The sequence below is a fragment of the Aulonocara stuartgranti genome (assembly GCF_965226115.1).
Source record: "Aulonocara stuartgranti genome assembly, chromosome: 7".
NCBI lineage: Eukaryota > Metazoa > Chordata > Actinopteri > Cichliformes > Cichlidae > Aulonocara > Aulonocara stuartgranti.
Window position 1 is genome coordinate 4808672 of NC_138945.1, and position 23387 is coordinate 4832058.

A 23387-nucleotide genomic window follows, 5' to 3' on the forward strand; every position below is an offset into this window, starting at 1 on the left:
TCACGGGCGCGTCACTGCAACTCCCCCTGTCTTCTGCTCCGCAGCTGCTGAGTGAGCCCTCATCTGGGACTCTCCTCAGCTCTTACTGGGACAGTGGCGCGGCTGCCCCTTTGTTGGTCTTCCATGGTCTCTTGTGTTCTGGGGGCCTCTGGATGTCTGGAGTTTTGATCTCCTCCATACCTGCTTCATACCCTGGAGGACGGGGCTGTGGCTCCCCACACTCCCTAGCAGATCGTTACATGGAGAAACCTTTGGAATGCAAGCATGCTGATCCACACAGGTATGCACACAGGTGTACACATGGGTATTCACAGACGCGGACTACAGCTTTCTTGGCTGCTGCCTCAAAGCACACTGTGCGCTGTCTATCTTGCGTGCTGCACAATATCGTTTATTACTTAGTATCTACTGATATTTACTGCTAGCTAGTTTATTGTGATGGTGCCGTTTTTTTTATTATGTTGCTCTTTGTTGTTTGCTTTCTCTTCTGTTTTTTTTCTCCATACAGGTGACCCAGGTGTTTTGGTTTTTTTTGTTGTTTGGTTTTTTTTTTTTCTTTCTTCCCCCCCTTCTCACCGTCTCTTCTCCCCTTTGGTTTTCTTTCTCTCCCTCTCTTTCTTTCATTCTTTCTCCCTGTCCTATCCCCCAGTCATGTCTGTCCCGTTTGTAGGAACTGAAAATAAAATAAATTCATAATTATAATAAAGGTCAATCAAATGGACCAATATGGCAAGGCCATGATGATCCACTTGGTAAAATAAATCCGCTTGGCATCTTTCTTGGCCTTAAGACAACAATTCTGATGGCTAAAGATCCAAACGGGACACAAAAAAAAAAAAAAAAAAAAAAAAAACCAACCCATCCCCATAAAGTCTGTTTCTGCTCCCAGTCCAGCTAATTATAGACCCAGTTTTAACCTTCCTCTTATTTCACAAAATCTGAAGAAATCCATCAAAATGAGATCTAATCAGATGATGTCTTAGAGCACAGCAAAATCATGTTAATAATTTGGTTCATTTCCTCCACATTACAAAGGTAAGTTAAAGGATAAATGTCCTACAGGCCTTTCTGGATGGCATAGGGACAGTGAATGAGTCCAGGCTAGGCTGGACCTCTGATGGTGTTCTTGGCTTTTAAGGCTCCACCTGAGATTGATTGCACACAGTTTGGCCACCAGCTGTTTTTATGATGTGCTGGAGAGCTCTCCTGTTCAGAGACATGCAACTAATGTACCATGCTGTGATGCAGTATGATGACAGATGCTGTGGTGGACCTCTGAAAACTGACCAGCACACAGACCTGTGGTGATTAGTAGAAACGTAGCTTTTCAATTTCAATTTCATTTATTTATACAGCGCCAATTAACAACAACAGTCCCCTCAAGGTGCTTTATATTGTAAGGTAGACTCTACAATAATAGATACAGAGAAAAATGTAACAATCATGTGATCCCCTATGAGCAAGCACTTTGGCGACAGTGGGAAGGAAAAACTCCCTTTTAACAGGAAGAAACCTCCGGCAGAACCAGGCTCAGGGAGGGGCGGGGCCATCTGCTGCGACCGGTTGGGGTGAGAGAAGGAAGACAGGATAAAGACATGCTGTGGAAGAGAGACAGAGGTTAATAACAAGTACGATTCAATGCAGAGAGGTCTGTTAACACATAATGACTGAGCAAGGTGACTGAAGAAGAAATACTCAGTGCATCATGGGAATCTCCCAGCAACCTACACCTGTTGCAGCATAACTAAGGGAGGATTCTGTCATGCTCCTGGTTTGGTGACCCAGCGTTTTGTGTTTCCTTTTGGTATCATCTTATGTTTTGTGGTAATTCTTATTTTGTATTTGGGCTTAGGGTTTGGTTCTTGTGTTTAGTGCTTTAGTGTTCTCCCTTCTGTGCTTTGTTCGTGTCCCTGAGTTTGTCTTTGTGAATTTCTGTTTTACTTTGAAGGTCTGGGTCTCTTATCACTGTGTCAGTTTGTGTCTTCCTGTCATCCTGTGAATTAGGATCAGCTGTGCTCCACTCCTGTGTGTCATTACCTGATTACCTTGTTTGTATTTATAGTGTATGCCTGCTTGTGTTCCTCGTCGGTTCGTCTGTGTTATTCTGCGTCTCTCTGCTCCACATTCTTCTCTCCATTTCCAGCTCTCCATCCCCTGCCTACTGCCTTGTGTCTTTCCCTGCGTGTGACTTTGTCAGTTATGGTTTTGTGTTTTGTTATTATGAGTTTTCCCCAGTTTAGGTTTATGTTCAGTTCTGCCCTCACCTTTCTTATTGTGCACTGTAAATAAACCCACTCGCACCTCCGCCACTGTCTGCAACATGGGTCCTCATTCACTCCATCACACAACTGCTGCCCCAGCCGTGACAGATTCAGGGTCACCTGGTCCAGACCTGACTATATGCTTTAGAAAAAAGGAAAGTTTGAAGCCTGATCTTAAAAGTAGAGATAGTGTCTGTCTCCTGAATCCAAACTGGAAGCTGGTTCCACAGAAGAGGGGCCTGAAAACTGAAGGCTCTGCCTCCCATTCTACTTTTAAATACTCTAGGAACAACAAGTAAGCCTGCAGTGCGAGAGCGAAGTGCTCTAATAGGGTGATATGGTACTACAAGGTCATTAAGATAAGATGGAGCCTGATTATTTAAGACCTTGTATGTGAGGAGCAGGATTTTGAATTCTGGTTGTAACAGGGAGCCAATGAAGGAGAAATCTGCTCTCTCTTTCTAGTCCCTGTCAGGACTCTTGCTGCAGCATTTTGGATTAACTGAAGGTTTTTCAGGGAGTTTTTAGGACTTCCTGATGATAATGAATTGCAGTCGTCCAGCCTGGAAGTAATAAATGCATGAAGTAGTTTTTCAGCGTCACTCTGAGACAGGATATTTCTAATTTTAGAGATGTTTCAAAAATGGAAGAAAGCAGTCTTACATATTTGTTTAATTTGTGCATTGAAGGACATGTCCTGGTCAAAAATGACTCCAAGGTTCTTGGCTTTGCTTTGTGTAATCTAACAAACAGCAACATGTTTAAAACTGAGTTTAAAAATTTTCTGAATCACAGGCAAGCAAGGATTTGCTTAAGTGTCATTTCCTGTTTGTTTTTTTTTAAAGTGAAGGTTGAACTCTACACCTGCAAAGGACATCAGTAGTTGTTCCATTGTCTGTTTATGTGACACGAGCTGTTACACTCTGTAAGAAGACTCACAATGACAAAGTTTCACTGATCCTTTATCCTTTATTTTAAAGTGAAGTTTTCAGCACAATCATAAAAACACAAATACTTAAGTTTTACATCAAAACCAAGCGAACTGTCCACAGTGCAGGAACAGTGCTGCAGCCCATAGCTTATACTCTGCTGTTTACTGATGACACCATGTGGAGGTGGGAGGCACTGCTCTTTCACAAAGAACAGCTTCTCAAGTCATTTCAGATTACACTCCAAAGTATCACAGTGCTTACAGTCAGACTTTCAGTGTTGTATTAAGCAAAAACACTCGTTATTCAGTATAATAAGATAAATATTCAAAGTCAGAAATGTAAAAATATTAAATATCAGTATTAAAAGAACGACAGAGTAAACAAACAAAGAAATGTTTGGATTGCAGGAAATTATTCCTATTTGCAAATGAATCTCATAATTATGTCTTTAAGTATAAGAATATCTGATACAGATTCAGCATGTAGACAGAAGAGCTGCTGTTTGGTTATACAAACTTCCAGCATTTAAACATATAAACTGTCCAGCTTTTGTCCATGAAGGCTCTTCCAAAGTAGTTTCCATGGTTACAGGTTGGATGTCTGTCCTGAGACGGCTTTGGCATCCAGGTAGCTGATGAGCTGCTTCACCCAGGGGGCTGAAGGTCTGACACACAGCTGTCGGCCTGCCACTGTGTTCAGCCTGAAGGTTCACAGAAAGAGGAGAGTCAGAGGATGGAGGGGCAGGTTTGGTGATGGTGGTGATGTGTGTTTGTGAGGTTGTGTACTTACAGGATGGCGGGCTTGGAGCAGCGCTGGCTGGTCTTGGCGTAGCTGACCACTCTTCCTTTAGGCACTTCCTGGTCATTGAAGCGGAAGCAGCACTTTTTTGGGCCAGCACCGCGCATACCTGCAAACAAACAGGAACAAGTTAACAACTGAGCCACTGACACAGCACCACATCATCTGCTTCCTGGTTTTTGTTCCGATTCAGTTTCCTGCTGGCTGGTGTGAGGTCACATCTGATACTGTATGTTTAGTTGACGACACTGTGCAACTGCTCATTTGTTCCCCTGAGTTATGAAGTGGTCAGATTTGTCATGTGACCTGTCCTCTGTTTACTGTATCTATGAAGTAATATGTTAATATTAAGTTTAATGCTGCATTAACATTAATTATTTTCATATTGCACATTAGAATGGACTCTTTATCTTAGACAAACTACTGAATGCTACAGCTTTAATGGTTCATGACTTTAGCTTCAGAAATAGAATTTCTTTCTAGTAACTCCTATGAATGAAAAAGATTGAAGAAAAGTTTCATACATTGTTTATCAAAAATAAAATCAATAGCTTGCTATTAATGGTCTATTAGTTTGTAAATAAAACAGCCAAGAATTATTGTTGCTTTGTAATAAAATTAATGATTTGAGTGATTTGTTTTTGGTTTTCTCAATTAAAAATTAAAAAAACATTTTTTATTGTTACGTATAAACGCTGAATATCATATTAATATTAATTTCAAATTGTTATTCATCACACAGTGTAAAGGTCAGATCATTAAAACGAGCCTTACCCTCAGTCAGAGCGATGACAGCCAGCATGAGCACAACCACAGACAGAGCGAGACGAGGAGCGGCCATCCTGAAGTTTGTTTGTTGGCTTCGTGTTGCAACAGTGGATTAAAGTCTCAGCTGAGCTCTGTTGGCTTGTTCTCTGTGCTGTGTCACTGCTGTCCACCTGCTTCACATTTATACAGTTGGAAGAAGAAGCGGGGCAGACCCTGTTGTGCATCTTGGAAAGTTTGTGACGAGTCGAGTTTCACTAAAACAGGGAACTGTTCAGTTTCCCTTTTCACTACGCCTCTCTCAAATGGGACCTCTGGTCTGTCCAACTTCCTATGTGCTTTCTATTCTGACACCACAGACCTTTCATTGTTGATACAGTGTGAAACAGTTAAGTGTCTTTATATCAGACATATGAGTTTTCAGACAAAACAAAGGTGCCAAAGGTCAGTTTAATAAGTTGTACTTACTGCAGCTTCTCATGAATCCTCTCAATCTCCAAGATTGTGTTAAACAATCTGGTTAAAAAGTCCACTGCCCTCTCTTTAATCAGTCTCCATATCTCCACAGTAATGTCATCTGCACCAACCTCCTTTCCACTCTTCATTCTCTTCACAGCTGCCGGCATTTCCTTCTTACTGATCCTCTTTACCTTCTGAATAACTAACGGTTATTCATCTTTCTACTTCGCTCTACCTCATTTTCTTCTTTTTTCACCCTCAAAGTACTCCTTCCTTCTTCTCAGCACCCCTCTTCACCTATCAGTACATTTCCATCTCTTTCCTTCATCACCCTAATCTGCTGCACATCCTTTCCAGATTGGCCTCTCTGCCTAGCCAGTCGATAGTCCTTCTTTCCTTCTCTAGTTATAAAAAGGGAAATAAAAATCAGTTTTTATTAATGAGTCAGTTTGTATCTTTCATAAAACAGTACTGGAGCTTGTAATTTTTTTCCGGCCCCCCGCACAGTCAGACAAGGAGTGCGTATTCTCCATAAATTGCTGGCTGTCTGTCCAGAAAGCGACTTTGGCTTCACAGAAAATTGTGAAACTTTCTAGGGAACCTCTGCTATTATTAGGAGAGACGTCATCCATCTCACTGTAGATGGAGCAGCTCTTATTTTGAGAAAAATGAGTGCTTTTATTAAGCACCCCAAAACGTGACTATCCAGAGATGCAACCAGGAAGCAGAGCTGGAATCTTACACGCCTCTCTGCAGTGTCCCACCTCCTGTTATTCCCCCAACACCCCATCCACATATAGACTGTCTGCTCAGAATCCACCAAAAAATCCCAGCTAACTGTCAGTCCTCAACGCACAGGCAGAGGAGGAGGAGAGGCAGTAATCTTTCATTTTAGCCTATTAATCAACCAAAGACAGACAGACAGTTTTAATTCATTTGAAAGCCTGACTCTGACCTTTGTCCACCCTTCCTGAAAAACTCAAAAAAACATTTTTTGTTGTAATAATCTACCATCCCTCTAGCTCTTACTCAGAGTTACTCTCTGATTTCTCCGCATTTTACCCGTGTTACCACTCAGTTATGATCAAATAAATAGTGCAGGTTATTTTAATATCTGTGTAGACGTTGAAAACGACAATTTCAAAACCTCATTTAACTTTTTATTAGACTCAATTGGCTTTTCTTAAACTGGAAATGATCCCACACTCTGGATCATGTCCTCACATATGGCATAGAAACTGCACATTTAACAGTGTTTCCTGAAATCATTTTTGATAACACATAATTTAAAAACAATGGACTACACAGCAGTGTACAATCAATTGCATTACACTAGATGTCTGTATATTAGAAACATCTTGTCTCAGAATGATGCTGAAAAACGAATATGTATATATTTGTGATATGCTGACCCCGGCTAGACATAAAGACAGATTTGGTAATAGTTTATAATACGTCCCATGCCTAAGGACGTAATTCTCCAAAAGTAATTCAAGGAAATCATTACACTGTAAGTCATTTTAAATAGTGTGCATTTTCATTGTAATTTTGCAGAAAACAAACAATATTTCCCCATCATTCAGTGTAAAACAGAAGCACAGCAATAATCATTTTGATGTGATACAACACCTTATAGCAGTGTTTCCGAACCTTTTGGAGCCACAGCAGATATTTCACATTAGAAAAATCACACAGCACACCACCAAACAAAAATGTCACAAAAAGCATTTTGATCATCAGTATAACTTTTTTGCTTTCTTCTCGTGCTAGGGTCTTCATCTGGGCCGGAATTTCTCCAGAACCCAGGTCAGACTGACTACTTTTTTTCTTTTCAAATATTTATCTATTGCTATGAGGCATTGCGCTGTCTCTCTCGCAGCCTGACTATTATGTAATTTCTTTTTCGTCTTCTTCAGTTTTACTGGAAAAAGTTTTACTTTGCTACCAATTTAATTAGAGCACGTGGCTGTACTGCCCTCTAGTGGACGAGAATGTATTTTTTCTGCCCATTACACACGCTTAGAATTTTAAACTCAGTTTTAAACATGTTGCTGAGTTTGTTAAATGACACAAAGCAAAGCCAAGAACCTTGAAGTCATTTTTGATCAGGACATGTCCTTCAACGCACATATTAAACAAATATGTAAGACTGCTTTCTTCCATTTTTGAAACATCTCTAAAATTAGAAATATCCTGTCTCAGAGTGATGCTGAAAAACTACTTCATGCATTTATTACTTCCAGGCTGGACGACTGTAATTCATTATTATCAGGATGTCCAAAAAACTCCCTTAAAAACCTTCAGTTAATCCAAAATGCTGCAGCAAGAGTCCTGACAGGGACTAGAAAGAGAGAGCAGATTTCCCCTTCATTGGCTTCCTGTTACAACCAGAATTCAAAATCCTGCTCCTCACATACAAGGTCTTAAATAATCAGGCCCCATCTTATCTTAATGACCTTGTAGTACCATATCACCCTATTAGAGCACTTCGCTCTCGCACTGCAGGCCTACTTGTTGTTCCTAGAGTATTTAAAAGTAGAATGGGAGGCAGAGCCTTCAGTTTTCAGGCCCCTCTTCTGTGGAACCAGCTTCCAGTTTGGATTCAGGAGACAGACACTATCTCTACTTTTAAGATTAGGTTTGAAAGGGAGTTTTTCCTTCCCACTGTCGCCAAAGTGCTTGCTCATAGGGGATCACATGATTGTTACATTTTTCTCTGTATCTATTATTGTAGAGTCTGCCTTACAATATAAAGCACCTTGAGGGGACTGTTGTTGTTAATTGGCGCTGTATAAATAAAAGAAATTGAAATTGAAAAGCTACGTTTCTACTAATCACCACAGGTCTGTGTGCTGGTCAGTTTTCAGAGGTCCACCACAGCATCTGTCATCATACTGCATCACAGCATGGTACATTAGTTGCATGTCTCTGAACAGGAGAGCTCTCCAGCACATCGTAAAAACAGCTGGTGGCCAAACTGTGTGCAATCAATCTCAGGTGGAGCCTTAAAAGCCAAGAACACCATCAGAGGTCCAGCCTAGCCTGGACTCATTCACTGTCCCTATGCCATCCAGAAAGGCCTGTAGGACATTTATCCTTTAACTTACCTTTGTAATGTGGAGGAAATGAACCAAATTATTAACATGATTTTGCTGTGCTCTAAGACATCATCTGATTAGATCTCATTTTGATGGATTTCTTCAGATTTTGTGAAATAAGAGGAAAGTTAAAACTGGGTCTATAATTAGGTGGACTGAGAGCAGACACAGACTTTATGGGGATGGGTTGTTGGAGGATGACAGAATGAGAGAAGTTGCAGAGCCATCTACAACTGCATCTCTGCTTCCTGTCCAAACGCTGGATACTCATGTGGAATACAATCGATTGAGCTCACAACGTCTCTAACTTAAGGTTTCTAATAATAGAATCACCAGTAAGTGATGAGGTAGAGACATGAAGAAAGTAGTCAGTAGTACAGGAGATGAGAAGGACAGAGAAGGAGTTGCACTGTGTCTTTGTGAATCTAGACAAACCATATGACTGAATGCCAAGAGATGAACTGTGGTGCTGTGTGAGGAAGTCTGCAGTGGCAGAGAAGTATGTGAGGGTGGAGCAGGACATGTATGACGAAAGCAAGAGAGTGGTGAGGTGTGTGGTAGGAGGGACGGACCGGTTGAGGGTGGGGGCGGGATTACATCATGGATCAACTCTGAGCCTCTTCTTGTTTTCAGTGGTGACGGTGAAAAGAAGAGAGAGAGAGAGGTGATGGATGGAGTTAGCCTGCGTGCAGATGTGCATGACAAATGTCACCTGTTACACAACATTGTGAGGGTGATGCACATTGTCCCTGCTGCTTTTCTGTACATGTTAAAAATTCAGCACAGACAGTTTTTAGTACTAGTTTATCCACAGACTGTATATTAAACAAATACACCAGGTGGGCACAGCCACCCAGACATCACCCAGTGATAGTTCTGCATGTGTGAAGCATGAAGCTGAGACTTTTGTCAGTTTTCAGCATTTATCAACCACACAAGCTAAGCCCACCCTAAAACACACCTGGCTTTATGATCCTTGTTACACTAGTGGGAACCACAACGTACAAAATGAACATTATGTGATATTTCGGAGGACTTGAAAATATCAGCTGAGACCATCAAACCACCAGGAAACTTTTTACTGAGGTCACACAACAAAGCAGCTACAGTGACGTTTATAGCAGACTTCTTTCTGAAACCACAGGAGTGGCTCCACCTGTTGGTCATTAGAAGAAATGCAGGTTTAAAGCAGTTAAATACAACTTTATTTATATAGCGCCAAATCACAACAACAGTTGTTTCGAAGCGCTTTATTTTATAAGATAAAGACCCTACAATAATACAAGGTAAACACAGAAACCCCCACAGTCACATGACCTGCTATGAGCAAATGCTTTGGTGATTTCAGGACTTTTCACTCCTGAAATCTCCTGAAGTCCATCTTCAACCCATTTCATCTTCTTCTATTAACTGATTGTCTGGATGTTCACCAGACTGTGTTTCAGCCACATCGAGAGAAAAAGGTTGAAATCTGAGGAACATTTGTTTCTGCTCTTCTTCATATAAAGTTGCCCTATGAGAGCGCTCCAATACTGTAAAACAAGTATCACTTATGTTGCTGTTACAGTTTCACAACAGCTGGACTCAGACACGGGAATCGACTCAGAATAAAAGTTTACCCTAAGAAAGCTCGAAATGTGCAGAGTGGCTGAAAGGTGGGACTGCTCTTAGCATAAAGAGGACGCAGCAGGCAGCTAAGTCCATATTAATCCATATATAGGGGAAACTCCACGGGGTTGAACAAATACATGTCTGAATACTGATATGTCCTATATAGACACTTAACTGTTTCACACTGCATCAGCAATGAAAGGTCTGTGGTGTCAGAATAGAAAGCACATAGGAAGTTGGACAGACCAGAGAGATCTACTTTGGTCCCATTTGAGAGAGGCGTAGTGAAAAGGGAAACTGAACAGTTCCCTGTTTTAGTGAAACTCGACACGTCACAAATTTTTCCAAGGTGCCCAACAGGGTCTGCCCCGCTTCTTCTTCCAACTGTATAAATGTGAAGCAGGTGGACAGCAGTGACACAGCACAGAGAACAAGCCGACAGAGCTCAGCTGAGACTTTAATCCACTGTTGCAACACGAAGCCAACAAACAAACTTCAGGATGGCCGCTCCTCGTCTCGCTCTGTCTGTGGTTGTGCTCATGCTGGCTGTCATCGCTCTGACTGAGGGTAAGGCTCCTTTTAATGATCTGACCTTTACACTGTGTGATGAATAACAATTTCTTTCTCCTTTAAATGTAATATTAATTCATATTCAACGTATATATAAAACAAACAAAAAACAAAATAAAGCACACACAAGTCTCAGGACATTCAAATGTGCAATGTGAAAATAATAACTCAAAGTGATGATTATATATCTAAATGTTGGCAATGACTAGACAATAATTTCTAATGAAAACAGCAGAGCTGAACAAATCTGAAAGTAAAATAATTAATGTTAATGCAGCATTAAACTTAATATTAACATATTACTTCATAGATACAGTAAACAGAGGACAGGTCACATGACAAATCTGACCACTTCATAACTCAGGGGAACAAATGAGCAGTTGCACAGTGTCATCAACTAAACATACAGTATCAGATGTGACCTCACACCAGCCAGCAGGAAACTGAATCGGAACAAAAACCAGGAAGCAGATGATGTGGTGCTGTGTCAGTGGCTCAGTTGTTAACTTGTTCCTGTTTGTTTGCAGGTATGCGCGGTGCTGGCCCAAAAAAGTGCTGCTTCCGCTTCAATGACCAGGAAGTGCCTAAAGGAAGAGTGGTCAGCTACGTCAAGACCAGCCAGCGCTGCTCCAAGTCCGCCATCCTGTAAGTACACAACCTCACAAACACACATCACCACCATCACCAAACCTGCCCCTCCATCCTCTGACTCTCCTCTTTCTGTGAACCTTCAGGCTGAACACAGTGGCAGGCCGACAGCTGTGTGTCAGACCTTCAGCCCCCTGGGTGAAGCAGCTCATCAGCTACCTGGATGCCAAAGCCGTCCCAGGACAGACATCCAACCTGTAACCATGGAAACTACTGTGGAAGAGCCTTCATGGACAAAAGCTGGACAGTTTATATGTTTAAATGCTGGAAGTTTGTATAACCAAACAGCAGCTCTTCTGTCTACATGCTGAATCTGTATCAGATATTCTTATACTTAAAGACATAATTATGAGATTCATTTGCAAATAGGAATAATTTCCTGCAATCCAAACATTTCTTTGTTTGTTTACTCTGTCGTTCTTTTAATACTGATATTTAATATTTTTACATTTCTGACTTTGAATATTTATCTTATTATACTGAATAACGAGTGTTTTTGCTTAATACAACACTGAAAGTCTGACCGTAAGCACTGTGATACTTTGGAGTGTAATCGGAAATGACTTGAGAAGCTGTTCTTTGTGAAAGAGCAGTGCCTCCCACCTCCACATGGTGTCATCAGTAAACAGCAGAGTATAAGCTATGGGCTGCAGCACTGTTCCTGCACTGTGGACAGTTCGCTTGGTTTTGATGTAAAACTTAAGTATTTGTGTTTTTATGATTGTGCTGAAAACTTCACTTTAAAATAAAGGATAAAGGATCAGTGAAACTTTGTCATTGTGTGTCTTCTTACAGAGTGTAACAGCTCGTGTCACATAAACAGACAATGGAACAACTACTGATGTCCTTTGCAGGTGTAGAGTTCAACCTTCACTTTAAAAAAAAACAAACAGGAAATGACACTTAAGCAAATCCTTGCTTGCCTGTGATTCAGAAAATTTTTAAACTCAGTTTTAAACATGTTGCTGTTTGTTAGATTACACAAAGCAAAGCCAAGAACCTTGGAGTCATTTTTGACCAGGACACGTCCTTCAATGCTCAAATTAAACAAATATGTAAGACTGCTTTCTTCCATTTTTGAAACATCTCTAAAATTAGAAATATCCTGTCTCAGAGTGACGCTGAAAAACTACTTCATGCATTTATTACTTCCAGGCTGGACGACTGCAATTCATTATCATCAGGAAGTCCTAAAAACTCCCTGAAAAACCTTCAGTTAATCCAAAATGCTGCAGCAAGAGTCCTGACAGGGACTAGAAAGAGAGAGCAGATTTCTCCTGTTTTGGCTTCCCTTCATTGGCTTCCTGTTACAACCAGAATTCAAAATCCTGCTCCTCACATACAAGGTCTTAAATAATCAGGCCCCATCTTATCTTAATGACCTTGTAGTACCATATCACCCTATTAGAGCACTTCGCTCTCGCTCTGCAGGCCTACTTGTTGTTCCTAGAGCATTTAAAAGTAGAATGGGAGGCAGAGCCTTCAGTTTTCAGGCCCCTCTTCTGTGGAACCAGCTTCCAGTTTGGATTCAGGAGACAGACACTATCTCTACTTTTAAGATTAGGCTTAAAACTTTCCTTTTTTCTAAATCATATAGTCAGGTCTGGACCAGGTGACCCTGAATCTGTCACGGCTGGGGCAGCAGTTGTGTGATGGAGTGAATGAGGACCCATGTTGCAGACAGTGGCGGAGGTGCGAGTGGGTTTATTTACAGTGCACAATAAGAAAGGTGAGGGCAGAACTGAACATAAACCTAAACTGGGGAAAACTCATAATAACAAAACACAAAACCATAACTGACAAAGTCACACGCAGGGAAAGACACAAGGCAGTAGGCAGGGGATGGAGAGCTGGAAATGGAGAGAAGAATGTGGAGCAGAGAGACGCAGAATAACACAGACGAACCGACGAGGAACACAAGCAGGCATACACTATAAATACAAACAAGGTAATCAGGTAATGACACACAGGAGTGGAGCACAGCTGATCCTAATTCACAGGATGACAGGAAGACACAAACTGACACAGTGATAAGAGACCCAGACCTTCAAAGTAAAACAGAAATTCACAAAGACAAACTCAGGGACACGAACAAAGCACAGAAGGGAGAACACTAAAGCACTAAACACAAGAACCAAACCCTAAGCCCAAATACAAAATAAGAATTACCACAAAACATAAGATGATACCAAAAGGAAACACAAAACGCTGGGTCACCAAACCAGGAGCATGACAGAATCCTCCCTTAGTTATGCTGCAACAGGTGTAGGTTGCTGGGAGATTCCCATGATGCACTGAGTATTTCTTCTTCAGTCACCTTGCTCAGTCATTATGTGTTAACAGACCTCTCTGCATTGAATCGTACTTGTTATTAACCTCTGTCTCTCTTCCACAGCATGTCTTTATCCTGTCTTCCTTCTCTCACCCCAACCGGTCGCAGCAGATGGCCCCGCCCCTCCCTGAGCCTGGTTCTGCCGGAGGTTTCTTCCTGTTAAAAGGGAGTTTTTCCTTCCCACTGTCGCCAAAGTGCTTGCTCATAGGGGGTCATACGTTTGTTAATTTTTTCTCTGTATCTATTATTGTAGAGTCTACCTTACAATATAAAGCACCTTGAGGGGACTGTTGTTGTTAATTGGCGCTGTATAAATAAATGAAATTGAAATTGAAAAGCTACGTTTCTACTAATCACCACAGGTCTGTGTGCTGGTCAGTTTTCAGAGGTCCACCACAGCATCTGTCATCATACTGCATCACAGCATGGTACATTAGTTGCATGTCTCTGAACAGGAGAGCTCTCCAGCACATCATAAAAACAGCTGGTGGCCAAACTGTGTGCAATCAATCTCAGGTGGAGCCTTAAAAGCCAAGAACACCATCAGAGGTCCAGCCTAGCCTGGACTCATTCACTGTCCCTATGCCATCCAGAAAGGCCTGTAGGACATTTATCCTTTAACTTACCTTTGTAATGTGGAGGAAATGAACCAAATTATTAACATGATTTTGCTGTGCTCTAAGACATCATCTGATTAGATCTCATTTTGATGGATTGGTGATAAGTGTTCCAAGCAGGTCCTTGGACGACTCAAGCAGGTGGTTTTAGCTACAAAAAGCTTTTACGCTGCCGATAATAGCAAAATGGTTAATGCTGCATGTCTTCATCATGAATAATCCTGTTAAAAATCTCTTTTCCAGCATCCTTTTAAAACTTTTGGGACATTTCTTCAGATTTTGTGAAATAAGAGGAAGGTTAAAACTGGGTCTATAATTAGGTGGACTGGGAGCAGAAACAGACTTTATGGGGATGGGTTGGTTTTTTTTTTTTTAGTTTTTTTTTTTTTTTGTGTCCCGTTTGGATCTTTAGCCATCAGAATTGTTGTCTTAAGGCCAAGAAAGATGCCAAGCGGATTTATTTTACCAAGTGGATCATCATGGCCTTGCCATATTGGTCCATTTGATTGACCTTTATTATAATTATGAATTTATTTTATTTTCAGTTCCTACAAACGGGACAGACATGACTGGGGGATAGGACAGGGAGAAAGAATGAAAGAAAGAGAGGGAGAGAAAGAAAACCAAAGGGGAGAAGACACGGTGAGAAGGGGGGAAGAAAGAAAAAAAAAAAACCAAACAACAAAAAAAAAAAAAACACCTGGGTCACCTGTATGGAGAAAAAAAACAGAAGAGAAAGCAAACAACAAAGAGCAACATAATAAAAAAAACGGCACCATCACAATAAACTAGCTAGCAGTAAATATCAGTAGATACTAAGTAATAAACGATATTGTGCAGCACGCAAGATAGACAGCGCACAATGTGCTTTGAGGCAGCAGCCAAGAAAGCTGTAGTCCGCGTCTGTGAATACCCGTGTGTACACCTGTGTGCATACCTGTGTGGATCAGCATGCTTGCATTCCAAAGGTTTCTCCATGTAACGATCTGCTAGGGAGTGTGGGGAGCCACAGCCCCGTCCTCCAGGGCGTGAAGCAGGTATGGAGGAGATCAAAACTCCAGACATCCAGAGGCCCCCAGAACACAAGAGACCAAGGAAGACCAACAAAGGGGCAGCCGCGCCACTGTCCCAGTAAGAGCTGAGGAGAGTCCCAGATGAGGGCTCACTCAGCAGCCGCGGAGCAGAAGCCAGGGGGAGTTGCAGTGACGCGCCCGTGAGCTCCGCCGGCAGCCAGCCGTGCCTGAGTGACCGAGCCCCAGGCCGAGAGGCCGGGGGCACCCCACCTCTGAAGTGGCCCGAGCGAGCCCCAGGCTCCAGGCCCCGATAAGCGGCCGCCAAGGAGTGAGCCGGTGTGTACCTGGACGCCCATCCCCGGACACAAAGAACCACCAACGCACCGATGTCTGAGGGAGTCCGCCACTGGCAGGGGAAGTGGTGGTGGGTGGAGATAGGCCTCCAAACCTTGGAGGGCCTGAGATGTCCCCAGAGAGGTGGCGTCTGATACCCAACCTGACATATAGACACAGACATACAGGCACACACAGACACAAACATCCATTCCCACCCTCATGCTCTCATATGCACTTACTCCACACTCAACCAACGTGGAGACAGACATAAAGAGACGCTGTACACACAATCACACTCCCCAAGCGTACTCTACAAACCGGGTCTAGGTACCCTTGCCCCTGGAGGGGGGAACTGCACCCAGACCCAGGTGGTGTTACCCTTTTCCCTGCGGTGGGGAGAAGCAGACCGCCCCGACTCCGCAGCAGCAGGGAGGCCCCACACTCCAGACCGCAGTCAGACGGCCAACTCCTCCTAGCCCCCCCGCTCCAGCAGGCCGCAGAGAACGGGGGTGAGAGAAGACTCCAAACCTCCCTCCACCCGCTCATTGTAGTGTTGATGCATGTGTGTTCTAAGGTGCAATTAAAACCCAGGAGGGCATGGAGCTACCTGCCAGAGAGCAGCAGGTAAGCGCATAGTCCCTCCTGATAGCCCTCAATGTCTAAGTGTATTTAAAATTGAGAGGTGGGCAACGACGCCAGGGGTGGGGTGTACACCCTGATGGTACTTTGGACTCCGTGTATCGTGCCCACCCCCAAGATCCTATATGTATGTGTAATGAGAGTGTGAGTAATGTGAATGTCTAAGTTGTGGGATAAAATTGAGGCAGAGGCAGCCAGAAGGGGACAGAGGGGGGGGGGGGGGGGGGGGGGGGGTAGCCTCCTCTGCACCCTGGTGACATACCCCTACTCCAAGGCCCTGCATGTGTGGGTGGTTGTGGTGGAGCGGGAGGGTTGTTGGAGGATGACAGAAGGAGAGAAGTTGCAGAGCCATCTACAACTGCATCTCTGCTTCCTGTCCACACGCTGGATACTCATGTGGAATACAATCGATTGAGCTCACACCGTCTCTAACTTAAGGTTTCTAATAATAGACTCACCAGTAAGTGATGAGGTAGAGACATGAAGAAAGTAGTCAGTAGTACAGGAGATGAGAAGGACAGAGAAGGAGTTGCACTGTGTCTTTGTGAATCTAGACAAACCATATGACTGAATGCCAAGAGATGAACTGTGGTGCTGTGTGAGGAAGTCTGCAGTGGCAGAGAAGTATGTGAGGGTGGAGCAGGACATGTATGACGAAAGCAAGAGAGTGGTGAGGTGTGTGGTAGGAGGGACGGACCGGTTGAGGGTGGAGGCGGGATTACATCATGGATCAACTCTGAGCCTCTTCTTGTTTTCAGTGGTGACGGTGAAAAGAAGAGAGAGAGAGAGAGGTGATGGATGGAGTTAGCCTGCGTGCAGATGTGCATGACAAATGTCACCTGTTACACAACATTGTGAGGGTGATGCACATTGTCCCTGCTGCTTTTCTACACATCTTAAAAATTCAGCACAGACAGTTTTTAGTACTAGTTTATCCACAGACTGTATATTAAACAAATACACCAGGTGGGCACAGCCACCCAGACATCACCCAGTGATAGTTCTGCATGTGTGAAGCATGAAGCTGAGACTTTTGTCAGTTTTCAGCATTTATCAACCACACAAGCTAAGCCCACCCTAAAACACACCTGGCTTTATGATCCTTGTTACACTAGTGGGAACCACAACGTACAAAATGAACATTATGTGATATTTCGGAGGACTTGAAAATATCAGCTGAGACCATCAAACCACCAGGAAACTTTTTACTGAGGTCACACAACAAAGCAGCTACAGTGACGTTTAAAGCAGACTTCTTTCTGAAACCACAGGAGTGGCTCCACCTGTTGGTCATTAGAAGAAATGCAGGTTTAAAGCAGTTAAATACAACTTTATTTATATAGCGCCAAATCACAACAACAGTTGCTTTGAAGCGCTTTATTTTATAAGATAAAGACCCTACAATAATACAAGGTAAACACAGAAACCCCCACAGTCACATGACCTGCTATGAGCAAATGCTTTGGTGATTTCAGGACTTTTCACTCCAGAAATCTCCTGAAGTCCATCTTCAACCCATTTCATCTTCTTCTATTAACTGATTGTCTGGATGTTCACCAGACTGTGTTTCAGCCACATCGAGAGAAAAAGGTTGAAATCTGAGGAACATTTGTTTCTGCTCTTCTTCATATAAAGTTGCCCTATGAGAGCGCTCCAATACTGTAAAACAAGTATCACTTATGTTGCTGTTACAGTTTCACAACAGCTGGACTCAGACACGGGAATCGACTCAGAATAAAAGTTTACCCTAAGAAAGCTCGAAATGTGCAGAGTGGCTGAAAGGTGGGACTGCTCTTAGCATAAAGAGGACGCAGCAGGCAGCTAAGTCCATATTAATCCATATATAGGGGAAACTCCACGGGGTTGAACAAATACATGTCTGAATACTGATATGTCCTATATAGACACTTAACTGTTTCACACTGCATCAGCAATGAAAGGTCTGCAGTGTCAGTGTGATAGAGAGGCATACTAAAAAGAGAAATTAAACAGTTCCTCATTTTAGTGAAACTCGACTCGTCACAAACTTTCCAAGATGCACAACAGGGTCTGCCCCGCTTCTTCTTCCAACTGTATAAATGTGAAGCAGGTGGACAGCAGTGACACAGCACAGAGAACAAGCCGACAGAGCTCAGCTGAGACTTTAATCCACTGTTGCAACACGAAGCCAACAAACAAACTTCAGGATGGCCGCTCCTCGTCTCGCTCTGTCTGTGGTTGTGCTCATGCTGGCTGTCATCGCTCTGACTGAGGGTAAGGCTCGTTTTAATGATCTGACCTTTACACTGTGTGATGAATAACAATTTGAAATTAATATTAATATGATATTCAGCGTTTATACGTAACAATAAAAAATGTTTTTTTAATTTTTAATTGAGAAAACCAAAAACAAATCACTCAAATCATTAATTTTATTACAAAGCAACAATAATTCTTGGCTGTTTTATTTACAAACTAATAGACCATTAATAGCAAGCTATTGATTTTATTTTTGATAAACAATGTATGAAACTTTTCTTCAATCTTTTTCATTCATAGGAGTTACTAGAAAGAAATTCTATTTCTGAAGCTAAAGTCATGAACCATTAAAGCTGTAGCATTCAGTAGTTTGTCTAAGATAAAGAGTCCATTCTAATGTGCAATATGAAAATAATTAATGTTAATGCAGCATTAAACTTAATATTAACATATTACTTCATAGATACAGTAAACAGAGGACAGGTCACATGACAAATCTGACCACTTCATAACTCAGGGGAACAAATGAGCAGTTGCACAGTGTCGTCAACTAAACATACAGTATCAGATGTGACCTCACACCAGCCAGCAGGAAACTGAATCGGAACAAAAACCAGGAAGCAGATGATGTGGTGCTGTGTCAGTGGCTCAGTTGTTAACTTGTTCCTGTTTGTTTGCAGGTATGCGCGGTGCTGGCCCAAAAAAGTGCTGCTTCCGCTTCAATGACCAGGAAGTGCCTAAAGGAAGAGTGGTCAGCTACGTCAAGACCAGCCAGCGCTGCTCCAAGCCCGCCATCCTGTAAGTACACAACCTCACAAACACACATCACCACCATCACCAAACCTGCCCCTCCATCCTCTGACTCTCCTCTTTCTGTGAACCTTCAGGCTGAACACAGTGGCAGGCCGACAGCTGTGTGTCAGACCTTCGGCCCCCTGGGTGAAGCAGCTCATCAGCTACCTGGATGCCAAAGCCGTCCCAGGACAGACATCCAACCTGTAACCGTGGAAACTACTGTGGAAGAGCCTTCATGGACAAAAGCTGGACAGTTTATATGTTTAAATGCTGGAAGTTTGTATAACCAAACAGCAGCTCTTCTGTCTACATGCTGAATCTGTATCAGATATTCTTATACTTAAAGACATAATTATGAGATTCATTTGCAAATAGGAATAATTTCCTGCAATCCAAACATTTCTTTGTTTGTTTATTCTGTCGTTCTTTTAATACTGATATTTAATATTTTTACATTTCTGACTTTGAATATTTATCTTATTATACTGAATAACGAGTGTTTTTGCTTAATACAACACTGAAAGTCTGACCGTAAGCACTGTGATACTTTGGAGTGTAATCTGAAATGACTTGAGAAGCTGTTCTTTGTGAAAGAGCAGTGCCTCCCACCTCCACATGGTGTCATCAGTAAACAGCAGAGTATAAGCTATGGGCTGCAGCACTGTTCCTGCACTGTGGACAGTTTGCTTGGTTTTGATGTAAAACTTAAGTATTTGTGTTTTTATGATTGTGCTGATAACTTCACTTCAAAATAAAGGATAAAGGATCAGTGAAACTTTGTCATTGTGTGTCTTCTTCCAGACTGGAACTGTATACATCTCCAGTATCCCTATGGGCAGTTTGGTTAGTGTTTGTAAACACTTTGTTTTTTGCATGCTACTACTAAGTTGAGTCCTAAATTAAAATTAAAGAATAAATGAAAGTTTGTCTTTGCAGTTTTTTTTAGTGTTTTTTTTCATAAAGTAACAATTTGTGCCACTTAAATAAACGGTAAAGAAACTGCTGGTTTTCCAAAGGAACACCAGAGAGCCCAGCTAAACAGATCACATCCTGTGATGTGCAGATTGGTTGCTATATTAAGTTAGCATCAGTTCAAAGCTCTTGGTCATGCTCGTGCTTTGCTGCTTAGTTAGAGCTGGGTCATGATGCCAGCACTCCTGTAAATTTACAGTGTACAGAACTTCAATACCGATCACTTCCTGAATAACAATATTCTTTGCAAGGAGCAAGTGTTCCTTGAAAGAGTAGTTGTCAAACAGCTAACAGATCATCTGCAGAGGAATGGCTTATTTGAAGAGTTTCAGTCAGGTTTCAGAGCTCATCACAGCACAGAAACAGTTTTAGTGAAGGTTACAAATGATCTTCTTATGGCCTCTGACAGTGGACTCATCTCTGTGCTTGTCCTGTTAGACCTTAGTGCAGCATTCAATACTGTTGAACATAATATTCTATTAGCACGATTAGAGCACGTTGTGGGTATCTCAGGTACTGTGCTGCAGTGGTTTGTATCATATCTAATTAATAGACTCCAATTTGTGCATGTAAATGGAGAGTCCTCTTCACACACTACGGTCAGTTATGGAGTTCCACAGGGTTCAGTGCTAGGAACCCTGTGGAAGCATGTTTACATTATACATGCTTCCCTTAGGCAGCATCATTAGAAGACATAGCATACATTTTCACTACTATGCAGATGACATAGATCTGTCTATGAAGCCAGATAACACACACCAATGAGTTAAACTGCAGGAATGTCTTAAAGACATAAAGACCTGGATGGCCGCTAACTTTCTGCTTCTTAATTCAGATAAAACTGAAATTATTGTACTCGGCCCTGAAAATCTTAGAAATATGGTATCTAACCAGATTCTTACTCTGGATGGCATTACCTTGGCCTCCAGTAACACTGTAGGAACCTTGGAGTCATTTTTGACCAGGACATGTCCTTCAATGCACATATTAAACAAATATGTAAGACTGCGTTCTTCCATTTTCGCAACATCTCTAAAATTAGACATATCCTGTAACAGAGTGATGCTGAAAAACTAGTTCATGCATTTTTTTTACTTCCAGGCTGGACGACTGCAATTCATTATTATCAGGATGTCCTAAAACCTCCCTTAAAAGCCTCCAGTTAATCCAAAATGCTGCAGCAAGAGTGCTAACAGGGACTAGAAAGAGAGAGCAGATTTCTCCTGTTTTGGCTTCCCTTCATTGGCTTCCTGTTAAATCCAGAATGAATTCAAAATCCTGCTCCTCACATACAAGGTCTTAAATAATCAGGCCCCATCTTATCTCAACGACCTTGTAGTACCAGATCACCCTATTAGAGCACTTCGCTCTCACTCTGCAGGCCTACTTGTTGTTCCTAGAGTATTTAAAAGTAGAATGGGAGGCAGAGCCTTCAGTTTTCAGGCCCCTCTTCTGTGGAACCAGCTTCCAGTTTGGATTCAGAAGACAGACACTATCTCTACTTTTAAGATTAGGCTTAAAACTTTCCTTTTTGCTAAAGCATATAGTTAGGGCTGGACCAGGTGACCCTGAATCCTCCCTTAGTTATGCTGCAATAGACGTAGGCTGCCGGGGGATTCCCATGATGCATTGAGTTTTTCCTTTCCAGTCACCTTTCTCACTCACTATGTGTTAACAGACCTCTCTGCATTGAATCGTACTTGTTATTAATCTCTGTCTCTCTTCCACAGCATGTCTTTATCCTGTTTTCCTTCTCTCACCCTAACTGGTCAAAGCAGATGGCCCCGCCCCTCCCTGAACCTGGTTCTGCTGAGTTTTTCCTTCCCAATGTCGCCAAAGTGCTTGCTCATAAGGGGTCATATGATTGATGGGTTTTTCTCTGTATGTATTATTGTACGATCTACTGAGCAATATAAAGCGGTTTGAGGCGACTGTTGTTGTGATTTGGCGCTATATAAATAACTGCAATTGAACTGAATTGAATTGAAAAGTGGGCCAAGCAGATATAAACTTAAATGTGTTAAAAAGAGCCATGGCCTCCTTTACTTTCTAAAGAATTAATGGCAGTTTCTTTGTTTCCCACTAGAGTGTGCAACTATCCAAGCCACCACAATACGAACGCCTGAACTCAAGCTCTTTTGATTTTCATTGACTAAACTGTCAGAAAGGTTCTGATAAGAAGCTTCAAAGACACACTGCACTTACTTACAGCTTATTGCTTGTGTCTGAGACAAAGAGAGGTCAGCCCTGCTGTTTTTCATTCCACACATCTAATCACTTTGATTTACTGGATGCATTCAGAGACAATTGGTCTCTTGAGTGCAGCTATGTAAAAGCCCACCCCCCCAGCCCCACCCGTCTGTGTGGAAGCAGACACCCATACTGGGAGCAGCAGCAGTGAAAATTTATGAAGTAAATGAGAATACAATAGTTGAGTATAAAAGTAGAAAGGCTCTCTGTCTTCTAAAGCCAAATTGGGAGCTGGTTCCACAAGAGAGGGACCTGATAGCTGAGGGGTCTGCCTCCCATTCTACTCTTGGGTATCTGTTTTTTTTTTCTATAGTATAGTATAGTAATAATGTTGGCAAAGAGAAGCATGCATGATGTAAAGAGGTTCGATCAGTCCTACCATAGAGCCCTGCAGATCCCCATAAACAACCAGGAATCTGTCAGGTAGTATGAGTGCTTTATGATACTTTAAAATCACTGCAATTGTTTTGTGTACTTTGTGTACTTTTAGTTGGTATGGCACCTGGTATGGCAACAGCACCGCCTACAACTGCAAAGCTCTCCAGCGAGTAGTGCGGTGCTCTGAACGGATAATTGGAGGTGAGCTTCCCTCCCTCCAAGACATCTACAGGAAGCGGTGCCTGAGGAAAGCGGGGAGGATCATCAAGGACTCCAGTCACCCCAGCCATAAACTGTTTAGACTGCTTCCATCAGGAAGGAGGTTCTGCAGCATCCGGTCCCGTACCAGCAGACTGAGAGACAGCTTCTTCCATCAGGCCATCAGACTGCTGAACACTTCATAGACACCTCAGCTTCACTACTGGAACTTCAACATTATGCACTCCACACTGTATATAAATGCCACTTGTTCTGCACATATTCAACTCTGTATATTTTATATATTTTATTATTATTATTATTATTATTATTTTATTTTATTTTTTTACTATTTAATTTGTAAAAATGTGTATACACACACACACACACACACACACACACACGTAGGAAAATATTTAGTATACACATCCAGAAATGCATACACTATTATATATTGTACATATATTTATTAGTTTC

The 23387-nt window shown here is 42.1% G+C and overlaps 3 protein-coding genes across 3 annotated transcripts; 2 read left to right on the forward strand and 1 right to left on the reverse strand.

Annotated features, from left to right (window-relative positions):
- Positions 1-3210: 3210 nt before the first annotated feature.
- On the reverse strand, positions 3211-4902 carry LOC309711520 (monocyte chemotactic protein 1B-like). The gene is made up of 3 exons (XM_082541910.1): positions 4766-4902; positions 3983-4100; positions 3211-3893 (listed from the first exon to the last, which is right to left on the reverse strand). The coding sequence occupies exons 1-3, from the start codon at positions 4830-4832 to the stop codon at positions 3779-3781; spliced, it is 300 nt and encodes a 99-aa protein (XP_082398036.1). The 5' UTR covers positions 4833-4902; the 3' UTR covers positions 3211-3778.
- Positions 4903-10268: 5366 nt separating this feature from the next.
- LOC309709741 (monocyte chemotactic protein 1B-like) lies at positions 10269-11911 on the forward strand. The gene is made up of 3 exons (XM_082538561.1): positions 10269-10491; positions 11022-11139; positions 11229-11911. Exons 1-3 carry the CDS (start codon positions 10425-10427, stop codon positions 11341-11343), a joined length of 300 nt encoding a protein of 99 aa, XP_082394687.1. The 5' UTR covers positions 10269-10424; the 3' UTR covers positions 11344-11911.
- A 6217-nt stretch (positions 11912-18128) lies between these two features.
- Positions 18129-19924, forward strand: LOC309709711 (monocyte chemotactic protein 1B-like). Its single transcript, XM_082538495.1, has 3 exons — positions 18129-18332; positions 18998-19115; positions 19205-19924. Exons 1-3 carry the CDS (start codon positions 18266-18268, stop codon positions 19317-19319), a joined length of 300 nt encoding a protein of 99 aa, XP_082394621.1. The 5' UTR covers positions 18129-18265; the 3' UTR covers positions 19320-19924.
- The last annotated feature ends 3463 nt before the right edge of the window (positions 19925-23387 follow it).